At 39.5% G+C, this 21008-nt stretch overlaps 1 protein-coding gene across 5 annotated transcripts in view; it reads right to left on the bottom strand.

The window, feature by feature from the left end:
• PLPPR1 (phospholipid phosphatase related 1) overlaps positions 1–21008 on the bottom strand; it is a 404846-nt gene that overhangs the window by 42651 nt on the left and 341187 nt on the right. For all 5 annotated transcript variants that reach the window (XM_038552949.1, XM_038552951.1, XM_038552950.1 and 2 more), the window contains one exon: positions 7719–7907. In XM_038552949.1, the coding sequence (XP_038408877.1) occupies positions 7719–7907 (189 nt within the window). The remainder of the gene's footprint in view (positions 1–7718; positions 7908–21008) is intronic.

The raw sequence follows: 21008 nt of genomic DNA, 5'->3' as shown, positions 1-21008 counted from the left end.
AGCTCAAACATTTTGCTGTTATGATAGGAACTGACAAGACAGCACTGAGGAAGGGAAACTGATATCACATAATTGGGCTTCAATCTCAGTTCCACTGGTTAAACTCTCCAGGGCCTTAGTTCACTTTCAAAATCCCACAGGACTTTGCCCTCACCAAGTAATCTTTCCTTAAGCAAAGTGGATGCAACCTACTCCAGAGTCATCCTGTTGCCTGCTGCTATCTCTGTCACTTGCGTTCCTGAAGGACAGTAGAGGTTGCAAATCCCTCTCTGGGATTTCTGCGGATTATACTTTGAGGAAGAGGAGAGGAGAGGGTTCTTTGTACACTTCCCAATATTAGCATTTAAATAGCTTCAGCTATTTAATAGCTTTCAGTCCCAGGGATTTCTGGATGCTTCCAATATTCTCCTGGGAGCTTTCCATAGTCATGAGCACTTCTAAGAAAGGCAGGCATGGCTTTTGTGGTAGATTTTGTTTAGTGACCCAGGAAATATAAAATATACAGACTGTGCTGACAGTCCTGAATGCCCACATCTTCACGTTCTGCTCTAATCTTTCCCCACTGAATGCCATGGACAGCCCAGATCTGCAGAGGCATCTTGCAGAGGCTCAGTTGCTGAGCTCTGGTTGGTTCAAGAGTTCTTGATTTCTGCTTTATTACATCTAAGTATAAGTAAGAAATTCAACTCCAGATACTTCCTATGCCTTTTAAAGATCAAGGCTTCAACAGAGTCAAGGCCATTTGCATGATGCTATTTTGGAAGTTGTTCAGCAACTATTTGTGGATTGGGGCCTCCCTCCTGGTGTTAATCTAGGACCCATATCTACCCACTCCGAAGGCAGTCTTCAGTTGATACCTGTTATAAAATGTAATACAGGTGGTATGCTACATTCCAAATCATAGCAGTCTCTTATGCCTTTATCCTGGACAGTGGATATCAGAGAAATTGGAATTTAAAATGCATTAGGTAGAACACTGCTCTCAATAAAAAGCAAAATGCATTGGGATAACTAACTAAATTGACCAGCATGTATTTTTAGGCAAAGAGGCTTTTCAAGAAGCAAATTATCAAAACTCCTTCCCACAATCACCAGCAATCACTAGAAGGGGCATCTCAAAGATGGCAACCAAGTCTTTCTGTGGGATGATGTGAGGGGAAGAGACAATCTGTGAAAGAATTTAGAGCATTCATGTGTAGCTGATAGAAGATGGGGAAACACATTTTTTTAAGTTTTAAAAAATCCACAATCATTAATGGGTATACCTATAAATCTTGCCCAGAAAAGAAAAATGTAATTGTAAAGACTAAGTACCTTAGCATCAACAACAACAAAATGATGTTCTCATGGTAAGAAACAAAAAACCAAAAAGGAAGTCATGTGATCATGTACAAAAGGGAAAAAGATGTGAATTATAAAGTGTTAAAAGGGGTTTCAATAGATGAGATTATTCAGAGCCTGGAAGAGGCAGATTCTGAGGCAGTGCAAAGTCCCACAATGCTGCCTTTGCTTCAGCAGCTGCGTCCCACGTCAGCCAGCCAACAGACTTACATTTAGTGAGAGCCCACTCTGTTCCACACTGTGTTTTGGGCTTTTATATTCACTCCAAGAGCTTACAGCCCGGAAACCCCCCAAATGAAGATTCACAATTTCCTCCAATTTGTGCCTTTCTATCAAACTGTGTTTGTCTCTTCCTTTCCTACGAAATTCTAGATTAGTCTTATATATGCGTGCGTGCACAGTTGCATGCAAACTGCGAGCTGTTTCAATTCTCTCGGGCTAGGCATCAAATGTTCTGCTGCTTCAATACTAAATACTCCCCTGTCACTTTGTTGTGAGGCCAAGAAAAAGGTTTAATAGCCATTTTTCTCATGCCTTGTGGTGCTGGGGCTGAGGTAAAATAAAGGTAAATCAGATTCTCTGCTGAGTTAAATCCTCTTATCCAAGCAGGCTCTCTGCCCTTGACTCAGAGTGGTACAAGTTTCTTCAGGAGGCCAGAGGCAGTGGTCATCCAGGGATTCCACATTGGTTAGAAGGCACCCTGCAGATTTCTTGGAAGTATGGGCTACCACTTTTGGTTAAACTGTTCTGGACACAATAAATCCCCCAAGCTCTAACCTTTCCTGAAGATCTGAGACAGCAGTGGCCTGTCTCTGTGCAGTTTAATGCCCATGTGGCTTTGCCCTGACATGATGTTGATCTCTTCTGACAGCAAAGCACAAAAGGAGAAATAGGAACTGACAGGTCAAACACTCAGCACAGTCTTTTCCCTTGTGCCTTTCTTGTGCGTCCCTGCAGTCATGAATGGAGTTGTTAATGCCCATCCAAAGAGACACAGAGCAGTGGAAGGTGCTAGGTTTTCCTACATCCTTTGTGCTTTAGAATGCACAGTAAACCAAGGACAAGTCCAGGTTGCGCTACTTTTCTGAAAATCGCCATTCGTTAATGTCATACAAGTCACCCCACAGGGATCTTGCCTTCTTCCTACTCCAATGAAAACAGGAAATGGGCTTAAGGAAGAAATAAACAATGACAACAAAAACTCCATGCAGTTCTATGAAAACCTGACCAGGCACAGAGTATAAAATCAACTCCAGAAAGAAAGTTGAAACTTGGGGATTGGGAACATGACATGTGGAACTTTCCAATCAGAATGCTTTTTTAAAAAAAATATTTTTATTTTTTTATAGCTTTATTGGAATGTTAGAACTAGAAATATCTTGGAGATCATTAGCCCAATCCCTCCTTTTAACTACAGATGAGAAATTGAACCTATCAAGGGAATATGACTTACCAGAGGTCACACAATTACTGGAGGCAAAGCCATGACTGGATCTTTGCCTCTTCTGACACACCCAACCTGAGATCAGATGACGGCAGCGTGAAGGGAATGCACACTCTGAAGCAGGGACGGTGCTCTGTTAGACACTTGGGATCTGGATCCCAATGGCCCAATAAAAGCTGCTCTTGGACAAGCCATACCTCCCTAAGATGGGACAGAAGAAATGAACACAGTTCCTTCCTCCCAGGAAATGTCTGAGCATCAGAGGAATTTTGCTCTCTATCCTGACGCTGCTCACTTTTTTTCAGGTCTTAGGGGAAGATCAAGCACTGTCAGTGCGTTTCAAAGCCACACGGTTCTCTACCATTAACCTGTCACAGCTGTAATCAGCCTTGGCTCCTAGCAATGCCCCTCATTCGGGAGAAAAATAAAAGTGGAACCAAATGGGTGGCTATCTGTTCAGTCACACACAGAACTAGCTGGACCTTCAATGAATCATTTAACCTAGTTAAGTCTTGAGGTTCTCAACTCAAAAATGAAGGGAACTGGACCACACCTTCTCTATGTTCTTTGGGGTGTCTCTTTTCTATTTCACTGGGATGTCAAGAGGCTAAATTAGGCAAAAACTACATAATGTAAGTAAATTAAGATGTCATGCTTATAATCATTTATGGAATATTCCTCAGGCTATGTCTTAGGGATCTGCTAGCATTATTGGTCACATTTTTCACCCAAAGAAGCAAAGAAATGGAGAAGGTTCCATACTTGAGAGCTATAGTAGAACTATAGGTTCTTAGTCCTCAGTTGTTTATTGACCATAGGAGCAACTGACTTCCATGTGAATTTGTGTCATTTAGGGAAAAAGGAAGTCAATGAAAGAGATAGAATCAAACTTTGCAGCCTGGAGAACAGTTTCTACTGAAAATCTTAGAATCAAGGCAATATTATTTTTGCCCAGAAAGAAGAGAAAATTCTCCACAAAGTTCTCTTTTCCTATTTTTGTTTTTTGGCCATGTGTGTTTTTGTTTATTAGAATTGCCATTTTCAAGTCTTATTAGACATTGGTTGTTTCATAATTATTGCCAGAAGAAGTGGAGTAAACAATGTTTTAAAAATGTATCTTTTGATTTGAAAATAATACACACTCCTGTAGAATTAGGAAAGGAGTATATAAAAGGATAAAAGAGAAGAAAAAATTAACTGTACCATTAGCACTCATAGGTAATGACTGTAAATTTTTAGTTAATTTCATACTACTCTTTTTTATGTATAATTATAAATTTGTGATTATCTTGCAACACACACCATGTATCTTCTTAGGGCCATTAAAGATTCAGACCCACAGACAACCACATGCTACATTGGGCACTGTCTACTTGGAAGGAGGGAAGCATCACATGCTCCTCTTCAGCACGTGTCTTCACAGTGGTCCAGCACAGCAGTATAGCTCAAGTGCAAGAGACCACAGACATATCAGAGGAAGCAGGAGCCACCAAGACTTAAAAACCTCATGCTTTATAGGAGTCAACATCTGGTGCAGCCAACTCCACAGGCATAGCTTTCAAGGTCCTGCAGCGGATGTGTGAAATTTCTAGAGTCACTGCACTTAGAAATAGCATGGCACCTCCTCGGGTAATTACAGTTCTCTGAGTACAGATGACAATTCACCAATCAGGAGTTAATTTTGCCTAGCCACACAGTTGATATATACTACTAAAAACCTTTCTAGGAAAACTCACCCAGAAAATTAAGAGGTCAGATTCTCTTGTGAAAGGGAGAAAGATTTTCATGCACTATTATATACATTTTTTAGCCCTTAAAAATCTTTTTTTTTTAGCCCTTAAAAATCTTAACATTAAATCAAAAGCATGTTTCATTGCTATTAAAGGTGTCTCAAAAACACAACTGCCTCATAATGTATTTACACAATCCCCCAGTACTGTGTATTTAGCCAGTTCCAAGTTTTTCATTGGGACTACAGCTGACATGAATATCCCTATACACAAATCCTTGTATTTATATAAAACTGATTATTTCCTTAACATAAATTCAGGGAATGGAATTAATAACTGAGTCTGAATTTTATAAACTTTTAATACATCTTTGATAAGCTGCTCTTTAAAAAGAAAATATCTGTCTACACTTTTACTAGAACTGTGTGAAAGTGTCTGTACCTTCAACTACATGGGCTAATTTCTTTAAAACATTTTCAATTGCATAGAGGGAAATGCTGTGCTTGTCAAAATTACTTTTCTTTGATAATTGATGAGTTTAGAAATGTTGACATGCACGGTCAATTTACTGTTTTATTAATTGTTTATTCTTGTCCTCTCCTGGTTTTATTTGGGGAAGCTCATTTTTAAAAATAGTAAGGATATTTACATTTGAGTCTTACATCCTGTAAGTTTTTTGAGTCTTATATCCTGTAAGTTTTTTGCAGTCTTTTTCTTTTGTTAGAGATGCTTATTTTTAGGCAGACAAGTCTATCAAACCTTTTCTATATGCTTGCATCAACATTCATAAAGGAGACTGTTTTTGCTACTCAGGGTGCTTTTGTGGGTGTACACACAGACTTTCTAAGTGTTTAAAATCTATATTTTTCTTGCTTTGTAATTTGCACTAAAAAGCTTTCCATTTATATTTAGGCTCTGGGACATTTTATATAATTATGGATTTTCTATTCCTTGAAAGTTTGAAGGAATTTATGTTATAGCTACATGTCCTCATACTATTTAGTGAGATAAATTTTAGACATGTTTAAAAATTTATCCTGTTTTTATTCACTATTCAGCTTTCCTACATCCTTTTAGGGCCTTGCTTATAAATTATCTTTTCATAAAATATTACCAATTTTATTGAGATGAAAGCATTTATTGGCACAGAATTGTAAATACAATTTTAATACAGACTTTTAAAGGTTTATGTATTTTTGCTTATATACATGCTTTAACATTTTTTTTACTTCTGCCTTTCTATAGTAGACTAGGGGGTTGCACATTTTGCTTTTCAAAGAATTAGCTCCTTATTTTACTTGTTAATTCTATTGTTTTCTAATTCACAAATTCTTTTGTCCATAGTTTTTCTTAATCTGTTTCCCTGGCTTTGCTTAGTTTTTTTTTGTTTTTTGTTTTTGGTTTTGTTTTTTTTTTTTTTTGTTTTGTTTTGTTTTTAATGGAACAAAATCTCTCTAATTTCAAGAAGCAATTACAGGAGAACCTAGGCAATAATATATATCCCGGGACTAGGAAGAAGAGAGGAGAATACATTAGTAAGTCAAGGGATCACTCAGAGAGATGTGTGAATACATAAGAAAATTATATGCTTCTGAGAGAAAGAAATCAGGATGTGATTCCAGACTAAGTCCACTGCCTGTAGTTCCAGGGCTTCCAAGTGGCGTCTCATTCTCTTCAGGTACAGGAAGTTGGCCTGTGATCCTGAAGAGGGTGAAGAACGGTTTCCAGCCAGGCTCTTTGTTCTCCTACTGCTAAACAGTACATGCCACTGCGCAGAGTCATTCATACGAACAATCTTATTCAAGTCTCATGACAACTCCATGAAATAGGGAGTTATATTATTCCTATGTTTTATGGCAGGGGGCAATAGAGTGATTTGTACAAAGTCACATAGGCAGGATGTAAATCCAGATGTGTTGGACTGCAGAGCTTGTTTTTTAACCATTCTAATATACCACAGTTTTATCACTGCTGACCTTAATTGCTATAGTATAGTCTTATCATTTAAGGGGGTGCTTACAGAGCCTAGGATCAATGATTGAAATAAAGTAGCAGGGTTCATTATGCCCATATTATTTCTCCTCAAAATTCTATTCCATTTCTCATCTTAAAGCAAACAAAACATTTGCATAGAAAACAAATGTCTGAACTGAATGTCTGAGCAGTCAGTATATTTCTTAGCATGCCAGTCAATATTTTTATTACCAAAAGAGAGAGGAGAGAGTGAGGGTGGGGAGTAAGGGGGCAGGGGTAGAGGAGGCAGCCCTTAGAAGAGATAGGGGAAATTATAACTGAGATTAAACCCCAACTAATCTGACCTTGTAGCATGTTCAGACATAAAAATGTTTATTATGAAACAGACACAAAGTCATTTTTAAAATTGAAATTAAAATGTCTAAGGGTTAAACCACTTTATCAGATAATATAGATCTGAGCTTTATGCTTTTGAAAGTTTCCCTCGAGAATAGTGTGGCCAATTTTTTTTTTTTTTTTTTTTTTTGCCTCATGAGAGAGAAAAATGAAATAAATGAAGGTAAAGTTGCAACTGAATTGAACGTGATGTAATGTGAACACAGCCAGAGTCACCAAGAATGAATCGCAGCAAACTTTAGGTCAAGTGATTTCTCTCATCAGCCCTTCTGGAAGTTCAATCAGAACAGCAGGAGACACAGGCCCAGGGGATTCTATTCCACTCTGATCTGAGTCTTTATATTAGCACCAGCATTTTACATTCAAGACCTCTTCTGAAATACACACACCCCACAGCATATTTTTTCAAGAGCACAGTAGCTATTCTTAACGTATTAGCCAATCATGCCTGTTGATTTACAATATCCACATTTACTTTAAAAAATGTGTGTGTGTATATATATAAATATAAATGGGAAAAAATCATGTATATATCTTGTGTGTATATATATATATGTATATATATATGTATATGTGTATATGTGTATATGTGTATATATACACATCTTTAAATTCAGATACCAAAAAGCAAAAGCCACCTATAAAAGACAAGACCTGTTTTAATGAGATTTTTTTTTTTTTTAATGCAGAGCTCCATTCACCATTTTGGCTGAAATAGGACACCCCCGATAAGGCTGCTGGTGAATGCCCAGGAAGGGAGGAAAGAGAAGAAAAGGAAGACAGGAAATGTTATTTAGTATCTGACAATAAGGAAGGAAGTATTCTGTACTTACAATAGCAGTTGGGGTGGCAGCCAGCACACAATAGAGCACCAGAGGGGTGATGAAGCTTTCTTCCTCGGTCCCCGGGTAAGGCTTCATTAAGTCTCCATCCTGACAGAAGAATCCTTGGATATGCACCTGAAAAGTGTCAGTGCATTCGAAGTAGTAGGCAAGCAGCACTGTCCCAGCCATGATGACAAGCTGAAAATACAGCATGGCCACACAGAGACATTAGCAGGTCTTCGGAGCAGCGCTCGCCCCGCAGAGCACACTCCCTCCATCACCCCAGCAGCTCTCCTCCTTTTGGTATTGGCAAGTGTGTGCGTGCCTGGCTCAGCATGCTCTGGGCTCGGGGAGTGTGTGCTTGCTTGTCTGCCTTGTAACATCTGTTATATAAACCTTCCAGAAAATAATGAACAGCTCCCATCGGAAAGGCAGACCACAGCAAGGCTTAAGAGAGACACCCAGCTTCTGCTGCCACCCTCGCAGAGGATGCATGGCAGCCAAGGCAGTATTTCCATTCAGAACAGAGGTGAAAAGTCAAAGGGCAGTGGCATAAGAATTGGCAAGATGTAGATGTGAGATCTGGTCCTGAGAAATTTCATCAAATATTAGAGATATACTTACCTTATTATAAACTATTAGAGGCAGGTAAATCATGAATGAATGAACAAATGAACAGGAAAACTAAAGCCTAGAAAGGTTAAAGCCTGAATTATTGGCAGGGACGAACACATGGTCCAGGAATACCTTCTCCAAAAAGGCGCATTTATTCCCAAATGCTTTCTACCAGTAAATCCAGGACTTTCCTGATAACATCTTACTATAATCACTTATCCTTCATAAGGTTTAGACATAAAAAGGGACATAATTATCCTTTCATTTCCACTCACAAATGTCCCAGATACTCACCGAGGTTTAGATGTAGGCTTTAGTAGGTATGAGAAGTTGAGGGAATATAGAAAAGCCAACATTATTTTTCTCATTCATATTTGGAAACACTAAAATGCCAAGATAAAGGTGATAAAGGTAGAAAGAACATAGGTTTTCGAGGTTATGAAATCACAGAAAACTAAGCTGGAAGAGGTCTTGGAGATCTTCCTGTCTAAAATCTTTATTTCATAGAGGAGAAGGCTGAGGCCCACAAGGGGACGTGATCACTCCTGAATCATCCAACAAGGAAGCCAAACAGGTACTTTGGTTGAGAATCAGCAATGTAGGGAAACTTAGAAAGGAGTAAAAAAAAAAATTAAGTGATTTTTAAAAAAAGTATCAATGTAATAATGATGGGAAAAAATCAGAACTTGGGAGGACATCTTTGCACATCATTTGTGGCTCAAAATTGTTTCTGTTTGGAAGTACATATGGGGCAGTGAGGGGGAAGGAAGGGTTTAGGAAGGCTAAAGCTCTTATTCCAGCCCTGGAATGACTAACCCAAGGTCATGACACAGCTAGTTAGGGTAAGTCTGGGACTAGAAAGAAACCCACATTTTCTGATCCCCAGAAGAAAAAAAAAAACACCTGTACCACGACATCAAAATTTCACCCTCTGCAAAAGCCTAGAGAGGTACAGAGGGAGGCAACTCTAATGCAGAGAGGCACTATTTGGCGTTTTTTTCTATTTCATACCCAGTTCTCTAGCCACAGCACTGCAGAGAAGCTTTACATTCTGCCCATTTTCTGAAACCAGGCCCAGCCTCTACTTGTGGGATGTTATCTCGGCAATTCCTCCTCATTCCAGCTGAAATCATTCAGAAGCCTTGAGTTGTAGTGTGTCTAAAGTGCAAACCCCTAACCACTCTGCCATAAAGCTCTGTCTTTGGCCTCAACCATTGCCACCTTTCTTTACTTCCAGTAGGTCGCATATCATACTTTCCATGCGTTGTGCTTCATACGTGACTTGTCTCTGGTTCTACAAGGACTATATGCTGCTCTCTGGCATTTTCAACCCTTCTTCCCCAATAGAGCTTCTTTTTTTTTTTTTTTCCCCAATAGAGCTTCTGTCACGACTTCTGACCATCTAGTAATCTCGGGACACTCCTGAGTGTTTCTCTGCGCCTGATGTTATTTCCTGGGGATTTACCACATGTAAATCACGAGTGCTCAGGCCAGGCAGCTCTGCTGTTTCTGGCACTTTCTTTCTTTTCTTTTTAGCCAGAGAGAGGAGATTTGGATTAGTCTGTTTACTACAAGTATGAAAGAGAGGTGCTCCAAAGCTGCTTCTGCTGGCAGCTAGTTCATAAAGTCAAGGCCATGTGGTTTCTATTTCTTTTGTGCTTCCCTGGTCAACTGAACTGACCTGATGGGAATGAACCTAGTCAGCTGACCTGAATGTTTTGGAGCTGAGCAAACACTATGATTCCCACAGTTTGGGGGCTTTACCTCTAAGGTTATCTGTGCCTCCTGCACAGGCCTGATCTGGGATTTCTTTTTTTTTTTTTTTTAAGATTTTATTTATTTATTCATGAGAGACACAGAGAATGAGGTAAAGATATCGGCAGAGGGAGAAGTAGGCTCCCTGTGGGGAGACTGATGCGGGACCCCGGGATCACAACCTGAGCCAAAGGCAGATGCTCAACCACTGAGCCACCCAGGTGCCCCTGATCTGGGATTTCTAGGAGTCTCCTCCATGTGGCTGGAAATAGATTTCTGTCTCATGGCTTCATCAGCCCTTGGGAAACAACTACTTGGGGGAATAATAGGCAGGATCTATGGGAGCTTTCAGATAAAACAAAACCCAAAAATGGCATCTAGCTTCCTCTAATGAGGACAAGTATCATATTTTACTGGGTGCCTTTGTGCTACCACTTCCATTTAAAAATGGGCAGGATGAAAGTGAAGTAAACAAAAGTAAATATACATAGGTAAAAAGACTCACTAGAAAAACACAGAACAGAGATTTTTTAACTTCATATACATCAAAATCAACAATAATGGCAACAAAAAAGCCAAGGTCAATATGCCTAAATTTGAAATCTATAGAACAAATCTTGAATAGCTGCCTGGCCAATTTAATCCTGGAAGCAGCATTCAGAGAGAACTGAATGAATGCGTGAATCAGTCAATTGAAAGGCATGAAGTACTGAGAATCTTGGAGACTCAGGGCGGGAGAGGAAGATGGGAACTTAGGCAGCCTACCGGATGGCACTGACCGGGCGCCGTAAGTCTGCTTACACTGATCAGCCTCCCTGATCAGCCAGGAGCCCTTGCCTGTCATTTTCAAGTAATCCTTAAATTCCCTGGAGAGTCCCCAGTAATGCCAGTTAGAGATGCACAGAAGCAAAACCAGAATAATTCAGATCTTGATTTCTAGGTTTCTTTTTTTTAATATTTTATTTATTTATTCATGAGGGACACACAGAGAGAGGCACAGACACAGGCAGAGGGAGAAGCAGGCTCCATGCAGGGAGCCCGACACGGGACTCGATCCTGGGACTCCAGGACCACACCCCGGGCCGAAGGCGGCACTAAACCACTGAGCCACGTGGCTGCCCTCTAGGTTTATTTTCTATTGAACATTCTCTTGTGACCACATATTTAAAAAGAGCTTTGCATTTACTGCAGGAACAGAAATACCACATTGGTTCTGCTTCCAGAGAGGTCTGCCCTGCAGCTCTGATGACAGCGGACAATTAGCCATCGGCATCCTCCCTTCTTCCTCTCTGTCCTGGGCCATGATCCATCACTGTCTAGGTTTATGTCACTGGTGCCAGCTGGCACACTTGCCATCTCTGTTGCCTTCTCCAGCCCCATTTAGGGATGCATGGAGGGAGGCCATAATGTTGGTGTCACACGAGCAGATGGTGAGGCTGTGCCGGACCCAAGTGCAAGTGGAGGGTTGATGAAATCCGTGTGAAAGGAGCAATTATGGCAGTGGGGGGGAAGAAGCTCACATACCAGGCTTTTTCCTCAGCTGCACTTCCCAAGAATAACAATCTGATATAAAAAAATGCATTAAATCCTGGCCACTCCACAAGGATTCAGAAGGCAGAAGCCAGCAATATCTGAAATCCTGCCTGTTAGGGTTGAGAGCGTTGTGTTTCTACCCTCCACTGATTAAAGATCACAAAAAGTGATAACGAAGAAGGTTACAAAGCTGAGGGAAAAGGCTGAGATGACAGTACCTTTTCCTTTGGTCTGTAAGTCTGGAGGAATTGCAGACCACTAATTTATACAACCTGATACAAGCTGGAAGAGTGGGGGAACAGGTAATGATGGTATGACTCATGACAGCAAGCGAAAGAGTACATGCATGCACGCACACACCTCCCCCCACCCCACACACATCCAGGAGAAAGGGAGCAGACATGTGAGGTTGGAATGAAAGGACTGGTATTGGTCTGGAGTGTAAGGGGCATATTTGAAACTGGAGAAGCCTAGTCTAGGTGACTGACCATCTCAGTTTGTCCAGGACTGAGGGGCTTCCTGGGGCCTGGCACCTTGCAGGGCTAAAACCAAGATAGTCCTGAACAAACTGGGGTGCTAAGGTCACTCTACCTGAGGCAATGGATGTTTCCCTCCCCAAAGAGGTTTCTCATTCTGGTTTTGCCAGGAGTTATCAAGACTATGGCAAATTAATGAGTTAACCAACATTAATGAGTTAGCCTCTGTGTTCAGTCTCAAACTAAGTGCTGTGAAGGTGCAGGATTCTTAGACTTGTTCTCTAGGACCTCAGACAATTTGTGATCCAACTGGGGAGTACTCATAAACACAGGAAACAGACAGTAATCTGTAGATATGTAGGAGGGTGTCAGCTAATCCCAAGTTGGGGTTCCTACATGGCTGCCTGTGCCTGGTGAGCTGGTAGGGAGCAAGTTGACAGACGAATAGGTAAAAGGTTGATCTATGGAAGAGAAGGGAGTATAAGGGGATGGATAGGGCAGCATGGTGTCTGTTTAGGAGATTGGTTTTTGACTAAGACCCATGGGCATATGTTCAATTCCACAGAGAGCAGGGATAAAAGAAGAAACTCAGCAGGAAGAACACCGTAGCAGAGCTTAGATGGTTAAGATTTGGCACAGTTGTGATGCAAAAGTAATATCTTACTGAGGGCTCTAAGGAACAGCCCACTTTAAGGACTTGTATATTTTTCATATTAATAAAGAACAAGCCAGGCACAAGTGTCAGTAGCTGTATACAAGGGCTTGGGTTGGAAACCCACAAGTAGGGCGCTGATGGAAGCAGGAACCAAGTTATTAAGCTGGGGAGGAAACATGAGAAAACTGCTCATGAGCCCATGTGACACCTCCCTAGGCACCTCTAGAAGTAAGTGTGATCCTTTGAGAGGGAATGGAAGCTCCCCACATAAACAACAGAGGCAAGAGCCAGGAAAGAGGAGGATGGGATGGTGATGTAAAGGTAATGATATATATGATGCATTTGTCCCAGGTACTGTCCTAAGAACTTTACATAAATTAACTCTGTTTCTGCCCAATGACCCTGCAAGGTAGGTATAATATTATTTCCATTTTGCAGGTGAGGAAACAGAGGAAGAGAGAGATTATATGAATTGTATAATGTCACATGAATCACAGGTGGGAGCCCAGGATGATGATTAAATATGATGCATTTCTCCACATAAACTTAGGTGGCCTGTGGAAAATCAGTTCACGAATATAAGCCAGCATGACGTTAAAGGGTAAACTATATGCTACAGACTTGAGTACTTTTTTCCTAAGATTTTATTTATTTACTCATGAGAGACACAGAGAAAAGCAGAGACACAGGCAGAGGGAGAAGCAGGCTTGCTGCTGGGAGCCTGATGCAGGACTTAATCCCAGGATCCTGGGATCACCAGCTTAGCCAAAGGCAGACACTTAACCACTGAGCCACCCAGGTGCCCCAGACTTGAGTACTCTATTCAAATGTTTCCTAGTGTCAGTTTCCTTATCTGTAGGAAAGTTAATAATAATTCATAAATATGCAATGGGCATGTTTATATATTCTCATTTGGTTCCAAAAAGGAGTTTTATCAACCTTCATCAAATAAAGTAAGCAAGCATTGGTGAGAAGCTGCTATAGAATAAAAAAGAAGTATGGAGACAGAATTAGATCCTAGAGTAGAAGTTGTCTAAATAGTCAACACAATAAGGAAATGTTGGTCAGTTGCACATTTCACAGTATCTGTAAGATAAAAAATGAACCAATGGTTAAAGATAAGTAGAATCCTTCTGATATAGTAGTGACTGGACTGGAATTCTCCCTGGGTTCTCATAACAGGTGTGGCATGATAAACAAGGGCTCAAATGGAGTAGGATGGCACTGTTTTTTATATGGGACCTCATGTCAATTCTTTTTTTAAAAAATATATTTTTAAAAGATTTATTTATTTATTTATTTGGCCAAGTGGGGGTGGTGAGCCGGGGGGAGGGGCAGGGGAAGAGAGAGAATCTCAAGCAGATGCCCCCCTGAGCTTGGAGCCTGACATGGCGCCAAACCCCATGACCCCAAGATCACAACCTGAGCTGAAATCAAGAGTTGGAGGCTTAACTGACTGTACCCAGGTGACCCCCCTCATACCCCACAATGTCAATTCTTCACATAGGCTGATGATATCGCATCAAAGCGAAGTGAACAAAAGTAATATTGATAATAGAATGGAGGAGGTGGGTATTATATTTCAGACTAGGTTGAACTTGAGAGAGACGGCATAATGAAACACTAAGACTGTGAGCCACATTTCACTCTGCTACTTACTAGGCATGGGACTCAAAATCTCAGGCTTCAGTTTCTCCATTTGTAAAATAGGGCTAATAATGTTGTAGCATGAGAACTGTATGTTTAACTGCATATTAACTGCGTATTTAGAGCAGTGGCTGATTAGGAAGAATGGACCAGACTACGTATACCTCATGCATTCCTTCCTCAGTATTGTTTCTCTCAGCTTAGCTTTTTAAAAACTCTAGATAGCAGTGAATTGGAGACTATTTACTACTAAGTAACCTGCCAGTGAAAGATAGACCTGTGTCTTTTTTTGTTTCTGATTCAGTTGTTTAATATACTTAAATGTTATTATTAGGCTAGTGGAAGAAATCTTTAATCAGGCTCATCCTTGTAGGGGAAATCTCTTAACTTCTCCACATCCCAGTATGTATGTATGCATGTATGTACGTATGTATGTATGTATGTATTTGAGACAGAGGTAGTGAAAGAGAGCACAACCAGGGAGACGAGGGAGAAGCAGGCTCTCCGCTGAGCAGGATGCCCTATTCGGGGCTTGATGATCAGCAGGATGCTGTGATCATGACCTGAGCTGAAGGCAGACGCTTAACCAACTGAGCCATTCAGGTACCCCCACATCCCAGTTCTTGTGTGAAAAAAGACTGAGCTACTTTTCAAGGTTGTAATAAGAACTGAGGATATTATACATAAATAACAACAATTGTGTTTTGGCACATAGTAAATGGTTAATAAATGTATCCCTAGTTGTTTTTATCCTCATTTAATATTATTGAATCTTAATATGTTCCTTATTATGGTGGTTTTCCAAACTACAGGTCTGAAACCATTAGTGGATTGTGAAACAAATGTACACAATTTTGGACTTCAACTAGAATTCTTCTAGTGAAAAAGAATAGAATAGAATTGCATGTATCAGAGAGTTTCACACATAGTAAGAGCAAGTGTTTTTATGTGAAACTTGTTTAGTTTATAATATATAGGCAGAGGAAGTGTGTAAAATATAGTGTGAAATGTATTTCCTACTATGTGAGTAAAAAAAAAGTCCTTCAATAAAGCATGATTTTATTTGATACTGGTCTGATAGTGTGCAAGTTCCTTATACATAGTTTCAAATCCCAAATCCACTAATTACCACTGTATGACTTTGAACCAATTACATAACCTGTTTATTCCTTAGTTTCCTCACCTGTGAAATGGGTAACTCATTCCTTACATGAGAAATGAATTCTCTTCAGAATGGTATGAGAATTATATGATTTAGGATATTGAAACCACTTACCAGGTACTCAATAACTATTAGCTGTTTTTTTTAAACTTGGGTAGAATATGAATTATTTTATGAATAAGCAAATAATACCACACATACCAAAGTATGTAAGAGAATATAAAGTCATCATATTAGCCAGGACTGAATAATCAGCTAGGTTTTCCATCTATAAAATGAAGGATCTTGATAAATATCATATTTCCACAAATACTGAATTTTTAAGAGTCATGTAACTATTCTTAGTTTTGCTATTTGCAAACAATGTTCTCTCTCAAGATATGAAAGAGTAAAATATTAAATAATCAGTTAATTCTCCTTTGTCAGTTTATTTGATCCTTATTTGCTCTTTAAAGTTTTATATTCTCTGAAATAATTTTTGAATTTATTCTGTTGTGGTAAGAACACAAGATGATCTACCCCCATGACAAATATTTAAGCACGCTATATGGTATTATCGGCCATATCCAATGTACAGCAGATTTTTTGAGTTTATTCATCCTACTTAACTGAAACTTTATGCCTTTTGATTAATAGTTCTCTATTTCCCCCTCAGACCTGTGTCTTTTAATTAATAAGCAATTAAGCTGTGGTTAAGAATAACATTCTCTTGTGAAATCTGGAAAACTTATAATGAATCAGAGTGTGTATGAGAATTCATCCCCTCTTCTTTAAAGAGAACCAGAGGTATATCCATAGGCAAGGATATGTGGATGAAATGAAATTGTTCAGTCATTCAACTAATATTTATTGAGTGCCTACTACATGCAGACTTTGGGGGTATTCATCTGCTAACATAATTGAATAACCAATAATAAAACTGTTAACAAAACCAACATGATCTTTGGACATGTGGGGCTTTCTGTGAGGGAGACAGAAAAAAAAAAAGCAATCCCAAATAAATGATAGTAAGGACTCATCGACTAACCACATAACAAACTATATAGCTTGAAATGCATCATCTTACATGATACTCATGCCTCCCTGTGAGATAATGAGTAGCCCTCAATTAAAGAAGAGAAAATTAAAAAAAAAAAAAAAAGAAAGAAAAGAAACCAAAGAAGAGAAAATTTTCCAAGCTCACAAACTTGAATGGTAAAAACAGAATTTGAACCTCTGGTGCCATTTAACCACTCTTACAATTGAAACCTGCAGTTAGCATAATGAGATGATACCTTATAAAAGGTTTAGGGTAATGCCTAGCACATGGTAAGTACTCGGTCTCTTCTCTTGTTCTTTGAGTGCTATTTGCTTGTTCTTTCCTTTTTTTTTTTTTTTAAAGTTTTATTAAAAAATTCCAGTTGGATAACATACAGTGTAGTTAGTTTCAGTTATACAATATAGTGACTCAACACGTCCATACAACATGCTTGTTCTTTTCAATGCTTTTTCAGATGGCTTTGGGGTGAGAGTGGGGATTAACTGAAGGCCCTCCCTCCCCCACAACCACCATTCTCCTTTCTTAGTATTTAAAATCTTTACTTTCTCCTGACTCTAACCATTCTTTCCCTGACTCCTTTTAATTTTCCTTTACATGTGCCTGGTTGGTAAACAGTAGTGCCTTCCTAGGATCTATCCTTGCCCCTTTTTTCATTTCCTTTCTATGTTCTCTTCTTGGGAGATCACATCTCTTTCTATGGATTCTCTACTTTTATATTGACTCTTCCTATCAGCACTCTTGGCCCTGCACGCTCCTCTGACCACCAACTTTGTGGCCCACAGATACTCCAAATGCCATATGTCTGAAAGGGAAACTGGCATTTCTTCTTCCCTCGACCTGCTACTTCTCTTGAGTTTCCCATCCTGGTAAATCCAATCAACATCTTCTCAGTCATCCATGTTAGAATTCTCAATGTCATCTCGGACACTTCCTTCTTCCTCCATCTGTTACACTCCTCCTCAGGTCATACTTGGTCAGTTGTCGGGTCTTTCTTACCATAGTGCCCCTCCTATTTATCTCATTTTTGTCTGCCAGCTGCCTTGTTCTTATTCAGGCCCCCATAATCTACCACGGTATACTTTCGAAATCCTGTCCCACTTGCTCTGGTTGCCTTTGGAATCTCAACCCCTTCATGCTATCACCTACCTTGCTGCTAAAGAGTTATGATCCTAAGACACAGGTATGATTATGTCTTTCTACTCCTCCCAAATCTTCAGTGATAGCTATTTCAGGTAAACTAAACCATTTTCTCTCTGTTGAATGCATTGGGCTTTGTCCTACCCATGTTTTGATAAGGGAGAAAAGAAGCCTATCATTTGAACAGAGAACAAGCCAGTAAACCTCATCAGGCATTACTCTTCAGTTAGGAGAAAATACACAGGTCTACCTCTCAGTCTGGGCTACCTATACCTTCCTGCCTAGCTACTCTTTAAAAAATGTAAATACAACATTTTTTCCCCTTTTCTATCCTCCAGCATCATTTTGTTATTTATTGGTGAATGAATAATATGGAGAAATGTAAAACCTATACTATTTCAGGTAGATTTACAACTACACTAAGGAAAGGATAGTTATTGAGGCTAAGTTAAGCTAAATTGGGCCACAGAATTTTCTCTTTGATCTTCTGACATTAGGGATTTTTAAAAAAATCAATGACATGGATGAATACATATGAAGGAAGTTACAGTGACACAAAATTGGCAAGCATAGCTAATATCAGAAAAAGCAGAAAAAATTCAAAATGATTTTGCCATTTTGCCAACACTTCTTAGTGATAAACGTAAAGTCCTACAGCAAGACTTTGCTGTTTAGTGCCTCAGGGGCTAGTAAAGTTGAAGGCCTAGAACTCTGGCCTGAGAAGCTCACCAACCTTGCCCTTTAGTAGCCCTGCACTTTCCCAGGGTGGGCCTCTGGGGCAGGGGTGGGGAATCAAAGCTCAGTCGATGTCAAATGTGAGAGAAAGTGAGAACGATGATGTGAGGAGTCAAAAGAAGCCTCTAAGAAGAAAGTCCTGGATAAATGTGATGTGCATTTTAATTATTACCTACTTATCAGAAGTAGGTAAGAGGGGTGGATGGAGGCAATGCATAAATGATCCCTATGATCTAAAACTCTACAGCCTTACTACCTCTTTTGTTAACATAAACTAAGTTGATTTGAGTGCTAATCTCAGGTTCCTCAGCAGGAGCATTGTAAGTAAGCAGACAACTCCTGAATACTAACAATGCACTAAACCCCTCAGCTAGTTGGTAGGAATGTAAAGATAAAGGAGTTCTTCATTTTTCCAGGATATGAACAAGTGGCCAAATGACAGATGTCTAACACTGATTATTATTATAATTGGATGATGGATGGAGGGATAAAAGTGTGGAAGGATGGAAGGGTGGATGGATGGATATTACGATGAAATCAAGAAGAGAATATTAACTGTGAGAAACACATGATAAGACAGGGAAGGATTGTGTCAGCAGTGACATCTGAGCTGGTTATATGGTATAACAGAAGTTTATGGCCTTTGGAGTTTAAAGACTCAGATGCAGTACTAAATACACCATTTGCTACCTGTGTGGCTTCAGGTAATGTACAAAATCTCTCTGAATCTCGGTTTCCTCATCTGTAAAATGGATATAATAATATTAATAAAACACTTAATTGTGGAAAGTAATATATGTAAAAAGTACCGTTTTTAGCTCATGGCTTATGGTACTTTCTGATTAAGGGGAGTTCTTTGCCCTTCCTCAGCCTTTCCATAATAGAATAAACAACAGAACCTTTCTGGAAAACGTAATATACAACAAATTAAATAGATACATGAAGTCAACTGACCAATCAGAAACTCAACACAATTTAAGCCATTACCCAGCATATCAACATGCAGGGGACTCACTGTCCTATTGAAGGGTAGGCAAAGTCCTGGTCTGCTTAGTTCTCAAAGATGACACAGAGGATTGGAGAAAGGAGACAGAAACTATGTTTAACCTCTTCTCAGTTGAGTACCAAAGGGAGGTGGCAAAGGAAGCCATTTTTAAGGGCAGTTAAACGGGTCCTTGGTCAGGATGTCCCACATTTAGCTATCCTATTCTAATGATATAAATGAGGATCAAAAAGAGAGGGGAGACCATAATTTGGAGATGAAGACCTAACTTTTGGTCTTTGTTCCATCACTGATTGACTTTGTAATCCTAGATGCATGACTCTAGGTTCTTGGATCCTCTGACCAGAATGAGGGGAAACACCCTAATGGGAATGAGATAACATGAGCAATGGGATTAAATGAGAAGACCTGGAGAAACTCTTTGCAGATCCTAAAGAATTGTCCAATATATAAAGCACTTATAATATTATACATATTATACAAATATGTATAATAAATGAGTAAATTAACAAAAATAAGTCAGGCCAATATAAGAGATAAAGAGCTAAAATTAGGCCTAGGAGATAAGATGCTTGTATTACTGAGATTTCCTTGATTTATGAACATATTTACGCCCATAGCCTAGTTCTGCTTTATGCCAAAAGGTTGAACCAAGACCAATCATCATTCTTCTTTCTCTTCATTTTATTGCATCATGCAGAATTCTGAGCAAGATTTCTACCCCCAACTGTTCATGCTTAGTATGATCCTTTTCTCTGGTATGGACAAGACCTATGAATATAATGGAATGCCATTTCCTTGATTATGGTATATATTATACGGCAAAGGTGTGGGAACTATAACAATGTGATTAATGTGATTAAGGTCCCTACTTAGTTAACTTTAAGTTAATAAAAAGAGAGATTATCCTGGCTAGGCCTAACCTAGAAATCACATGAAATCTTTAAATGAAGTTAAGAGATTTGAAGCAGTAGAAACACTGTTGGCAATCTGCTTTCTTGTGGAGAGGACCACATGGACGGGTATGGTGGACTGACTCTAGGGGTGAGGGGTCTCAGTCCTACAGGAACTGAATTCTACCAACTAGTGAGCTTGGAAGAAGGCCTCAGAATCACAGTCCCAGCTGACATCTTGACTTCTACCTAATAAAATACTGAACAGAAGACCTCATTAACTCACACATAGACTCCAGACCCACAGAAAGCATGAGATAGTAAGTTTGTGTGGTTTTAAGTGGTTGTGTGTGTGGCAATTTATTACATAGCACAGAAAACTAAAATAAGGGGAGAAGCTCTCTAGTAATCGTTATGAACAGGTCATCCCCACGGGGATTGCTCTAGCAGATGAACAGAATTACAGCTTTTATGCTTTCACTGAATCTCCTTCATAAACCGGTTGCAGAGCCTGGAGTTGGCTTTCTTTTGCTAAGGCAGAAGTTTCTGAGCTTCTCAACACCAAGGTCCTCTAATTATTTTCCTTCTATGGCCCCTAAAATTGAAATATGTTTTTTATTTAATGAATTGTATGTATTTACTTTGGAAT

This window comes from Canis lupus, chromosome 11 (assembly GCF_011100685.1).
Source record: "Canis lupus familiaris isolate Mischka breed German Shepherd chromosome 11, alternate assembly UU_Cfam_GSD_1.0, whole genome shotgun sequence".
Classification (NCBI taxonomy): domain Eukaryota; kingdom Metazoa; phylum Chordata; class Mammalia; order Carnivora; family Canidae; genus Canis; species Canis lupus.
The sequence above is the reverse complement of the archived record's forward strand: the minus strand, read 5'-3'. Positions and strand labels throughout refer to the sequence as shown.